Source organism: Lampetra fluviatilis (assembly GCF_964198595.1).
Source record: "Lampetra fluviatilis chromosome 48 unlocalized genomic scaffold, kcLamFluv1.1 SUPER_48_unloc_1, whole genome shotgun sequence".
NCBI lineage: Eukaryota > Metazoa > Chordata > Hyperoartia > Petromyzontiformes > Petromyzontidae > Lampetra > Lampetra fluviatilis.
Genome location: NW_027620429.1, coordinates 235,710 through 240,753, shown reverse-complemented (window position 1 = coordinate 240,753; position 5,044 = coordinate 235,710). Strand labels below are relative to the sequence as shown.

The window sequence follows — 5,044 nt, the reverse complement described above, 5'->3', positions numbered from 1 at the left end:
TCCACCGGTGTTTATGAACGGGCGGTAGACATCTTCCGGAAGATTGTATTTCCGGAATACGCCTTCCGCCGGAAGTTCATATCTTCCGGAAGAGATCTTCCGCTAGTTTATGAACGGGCGGTAGACATCTTCCGGAAGATTCGTACTTCCGGAATACGTCTTCCGCCGGAAGTTCATAACTTCCGGAAGATATCTTCCGCTTGTTTATGAACGGGCGGTAGACCTCTTCCGGAAGACGCGTACTTCCGAAATACGTTTTCCGCCGGAAGTTCATATCTTCCGGAAGAGATCTTCCGCTAGTTTATGAACACACGGTAGACATCTTCCGGAAGACTCGTAATTCCGGAATACGTCTTCCGACGAAAGTTTACCTCTTCCGGAAGAGGCAGACGACGTCTTCCGGAAGACGGGTAGACGTCTTCCGGAAGATGGGTAGACGTCTTCCGGAAGATGGGTAGACGTCTTCCGGAAGAGGCAGACGACGTCTTCCAGAAGACGGGTAGCCGTCTTCCGGAAGATGGGTAGACGTCTTCCGGAAGATGGGTAGACGTCTTCCGGAAGATGGGTAGACGTCTTCCGGAAGATGGGTAGACGTCTTCCGGAAGAGGCAGACGACGTCTTCCAGAAGACGGGTAGCCGTCTTCCGGAAGATGGGTAGACGTCTTCCGGAAGATGGGTAGACGTCTTCCGGAAGAGGCAGACGATGTCTTCCAGAAGACGGGTAGACGTCTTCCGGAAGATGGGTAGACGTCTTCCGGAAGATAGGTAGACGTCTTCCGGAAGATGGGTAGACGTCTTCCGGAAGATGGGTAGACGTCTTCCGGAAGAGGCAGACGATGTCTTCCAGAAGACGGGTAGACGTCTTCCGGAAGATGGGTAGACGTCTTCCGGAAGATAGGTAGACGTCTTCCGGAAGATGGGTAGACGTCTTCCGGAAGATGGGTAGACGTCTTCCGGAAGATGGGTAGACGTCTTCCGGAAGATGTGTAGACGTCTTCCGGAAGATGGGTAGACGTCTTCCGGAAGATGGGTGGACGTCTTCCGGAAGATGGGTAGACGTCTTCCGGAAGATGGGTAGACGTCTTCCGGAAGATAGGTAGACGTCTTCCGGAAGATGGGTAGACGTCTTCCGGAAGAGGCAGACGATGTCCTCCAGAAGACGGGTAGACGTCTTCCGGAAGATGGGTAGACGTCTTCCGGAAGAGGCAGACGACGTCTTCCGGAAGATGGGTAGAGGTCTTCCGGAAGATGGGTAGACGTCTTCCGAATACAAAAAAACGGGGGCTCCAATATTTACGGTGACGTCACTTCCCGCAGCAGCCGCTACCTCTGAGGAGGGTGAGCGAGTTACCTTGGTAACTTGGTAACGTGTTAACTTGTTAACTCACGAGCTAGAGAGTTAGCGAGTTACCTTGGTAACTTGGTAACTTGTTAGAGAGTTACCTTGGTAACTTGTTAGAGAGTTAACTTGTTAGTGAGTTACCTTGGTAACCTGTTAACTAACGAGTTAGCGAGTTAACCTGTTAGAGAGTTACCTTCGTAACCTGTTAACTTGGTAACTCGCACAGCGATGGCAGCGGCGAGCAGCAAGGCGGTGCTCAAGAGGATCCTGACCAAGGTAACGGTGACCTCCGCCGCAGGCTCGAGTCGCGAAACGTTTAAAACCAGTCAACTCCAGAGGGCCATCCACTGGTGATGGTGGTGGTGGTGGTGGAGGTGTTGGTGATGATGGTGGTGGTGGTGATGGTGGTGGTGGTGGTGATGGTGGTGGTGGTGATGGTGGTGGAGGTGTTGGTGATGATGGTGGTGGTGGTGGAAGTGGTGATGGTGGTGGAGATGGTGGTGGAGGTGGTGGTGGAGGTGTAGCTGGTGGTGGAGGTGGTGGTGGAGGTGATGATGGTGATGTTGGTGCTGGTGGAGGTCTGTCTCTACCCTGCGTGTCATCTCTAATCCACGTGTTTCTCTCTGTCTAAGTGTGTTGGTGTCTGTGTCTAAGTGTGTTGGTGTCTGTGTGTGTGTATCTGTGTCTGTCTAAGTGTGTTGGTGTCTGTGTGTGTGTTGGTGTGTGTCTGTATTTACGTGTGTTGGTGTGTGTGTGTGTCTGTGTGTGTGTGTGTGTGTCTGTGTGTGTGTGTCTGTGTGTGTGTCTGTGTGTGTCTGTGTGTGTGTGTGTCTGTGTGTGTGTGTCTGTGTGTGTGTCTGTGTGTGTGTGTCTGTGTGTGTGTCTGTGTGTGTGTTGGTGTGTGTCTGTATTTACGTGTGTTGCTGTGTTGTGTGTCTAAGTGTGTTGGTGTGTGTCTGTATTTACGTGTGTTGGTGTGTTGTGTGTCTAAGTGTGTTGGTGTGTGTGTGTGTGTGTCTGTGTGTGTGTTGGTGTGTGTCTGTATTTACGTGTGTTGCTGTGTTGTGTGTCTAAGTGTGTTGGTGTGTGTCTGTATTTACGTGTGTTGCTGTGTTGTGTGTCTAAGTGTGTTGGTGTGTGTGTGTGTGTTGGTGTGTGTCTGTATTTACGTGTGTTGCTGTGTTGTGTGTCTAAGTGTGTTGGTGTGTGTGTGTGTGTTGGTGTGTGTCTGTATTTACGTGTGTTGCTGTGTTGTGTGTCTAAGTGTGTTGGTGTGTGTCTGTGTGTGTGTTGGTGTGTGTCTGTATTTACGTGTGTTGCTGTGTTGTGTGTCTAAGTGTGTTGGTGTGTGTCTGTGTGTGTGTTGGTGTCTGTCTGTATTTACGTGTGTTGCTGTGTTGTGTGTGTAAGTGTGTTGGTGTGTGTCTGTGTGTGTGTTGGTGTGTGTCTGTATTTACGTGTGTTGCTGTGTTGTGTGTCTAAGTGTGTTGGTGTGTGTCTGTGTGTGTGTGTTGGTGTGTGTGTCTGTGTGTGTGTTGGTGTGTGTCTGTATTTACGTGTGTTGCTGTGTTGGTGTGTGTCTGTGTGTGTGTGTGTGTCTGTGTGTGTGTGTCTGTGTGTCTGTGTGGGTGTGTGTCTAAGTGTGTTGGTGTGTTGTGTGTTCCTGTGTGTCTCTATTTACGTGTGTGTGTCTGTGTGTGTATATTTCTGTGTGCGTGTGTCTGTATTCCTGTGTGTTTGTGTGTCTGTGTGTGTTCCTGTGTGTCTAAGTGTGTTGGTGTGTGTGTGTGTGTCTGTGTGTGTGTCTGTGTGTGTGTGTTCCTGTGTGTCTGTATTTACGTGTGTTGGGTGTGTTGTGTGTCTGTGTGTCTAAGTGTGTTGGTGTGTGTGTGTGTCTCTGTGTGTGTCTGTGTGTGTGTGTGTGTTTGTGTGTCTGTGTGTGTGTGTTTGTGTGTTCCTGTGTGTGTGTGTGTCTGTGTGTGTGTCTGTGTGTGTATTTAAGTGTGTTGGTGTGTGTGTGTCTGTGTGTGTGTGTGTGTGTCTAAGTGTGTGTGTGTCTGTGTGTGTGTGTCTGTGTGTGTGTGTGCGTCCAGTACAAGCACAAGGACGTGGCGCTGAAGGACGTGGTGGCTGTGACTGAGATTTTCCCGAACCTCATTCCTTCCCAAGACACCTACAGTGAGAGCCGCTTCGTCATCAGCAGCATCAGCAGCAGCATCATCAGCATCAGCGGCATCATCATCACCACCATCACCACCGCCATCACCACCGCCACCACCATCGCCATCACCACCGCCATCACCACCATCGCCACCATCACCATCATTACCGCCATCATCATCATCGCCATCACCACCGCCATCACCACCGCCACCACCATCACCATCACCACCGCCATCGCCATCACCACCGCCACCACCATCGCCATCACCACCGCCATCACCACCATCGCCACCATCACCATCATTACCGCCATCACCACCGCCACCACCATCGCCATCACCACCGCCATCACCACCATCACCACCATCATCACCACCATCACCGCCATCACCACCATCACCACCATCATCACCACCGCCATCACCACCATCACCACCATCACCACCACCATCACCGCCATCACCACCATCACCACCATCACCGTGTCTCCCCGTCTCTCTGTGTAGATTTCAATGACGGCTCGTGTAAAGATCTGCTCAAGTTGAACGGCACAATTCCTGTTACATACAGAGGTGGGTGAGTGTGAGTACACGTGTGTGTGTGTGAGTGTGAGTACACGTGTGTGTGTGTGAGTGTACACGTGTGTGTGTGTGAGTGTACACGTGTGTGTGTGTGAGTGTACACGTGTGTGTGTGTGTGAGTGTACACGTGTGTGTGTGTGAGTGTGTACACGTGTGTGTGTGAGTGTGTACACGTGTGTGTGTGTGAGTGTGAGTACACGTGTGTGTGAGTGTGTACACGTGTGTGTGTGTGTGAGTGTGTACACGTGTGTGTGAGTGTGTACACGTGTGTGTGTGTGAGTGTGTACACGTGTGTGTGTGAGTGTGTACACGTGTGTGTGTGTGAGTGTGTGTACACGTGTGTGTGAGTGTGTACACGTGTGTGTGTGTGTGAGTGTGTACACGTGTGTGTGTGTGAGTGTGTACACGTGTGTGTGTGAGTGTGTACACGTGTGTGTGTGTGTGAGTACACGTGTGTGTGTGTGAGTGTGTACACGTGTGTGTGAGTGTGTACACGTGTGTGTGTGTGAGTGTGTACACGTGTGTGTGAGTGTGTACACGTGTGTGTGTGTGAGTGTGTACACGTGTGTGTGTGAGTGTGTACACGTGTGTGTGTGTGAGTGTGTACACGTGTGTGTGAGTGTGTACACGTGTGTGTGTGAGCGTGTACACGTGTGTGTGTGTGTGAGTGTGTACACGTGTGTGTGTGAGTGTGTACACGTGTGTGTGTGTGTGAGTGTGTACACGTGTGTGTGTGTGTGAGTGTGTACACGTGTGTGTGTGTGAGTGTGTACACGTGTGTGTGTGTGAGTGTGTACACGTGTGTGTGAGTGTGTACACGTGTGTGTGTGAGCGTGTGTACACGTGTGTGTGAGTGTGTACACGTGTGTGTGTGAGCGTGTGTACACGTGTGTGTGTGTGTGAGTGTGTACACGTGTGTGTGTGTGTGAGTGTGTACACGTGTGTGTGAGTGTGTACA

The 5,044-nt window shown here is 51.1% G+C and overlaps 1 protein-coding gene across 1 annotated transcript in view; it reads left to right on the top strand.

Moving 5' to 3' along the window:
• The first annotated feature begins 1,301 nt into the window (after positions 1 to 1,301).
• Positions 1,302 to 5,044, top strand: part of LOC144953846 (tumor susceptibility gene 101 protein-like) — a 23,826-nt gene continuing 20,083 nt past the window's right edge. Inside the window, 3 exon segments of the mRNA XM_078884500.1 lie at positions 1,302 to 1,618; positions 3,436 to 3,520; positions 4,012 to 4,077. Coding sequence (XP_078740626.1) covers positions 1,571 to 1,618; positions 3,436 to 3,520; positions 4,012 to 4,077 — 199 coding nt within the window. The 5' untranslated portion in view covers positions 1,302 to 1,570.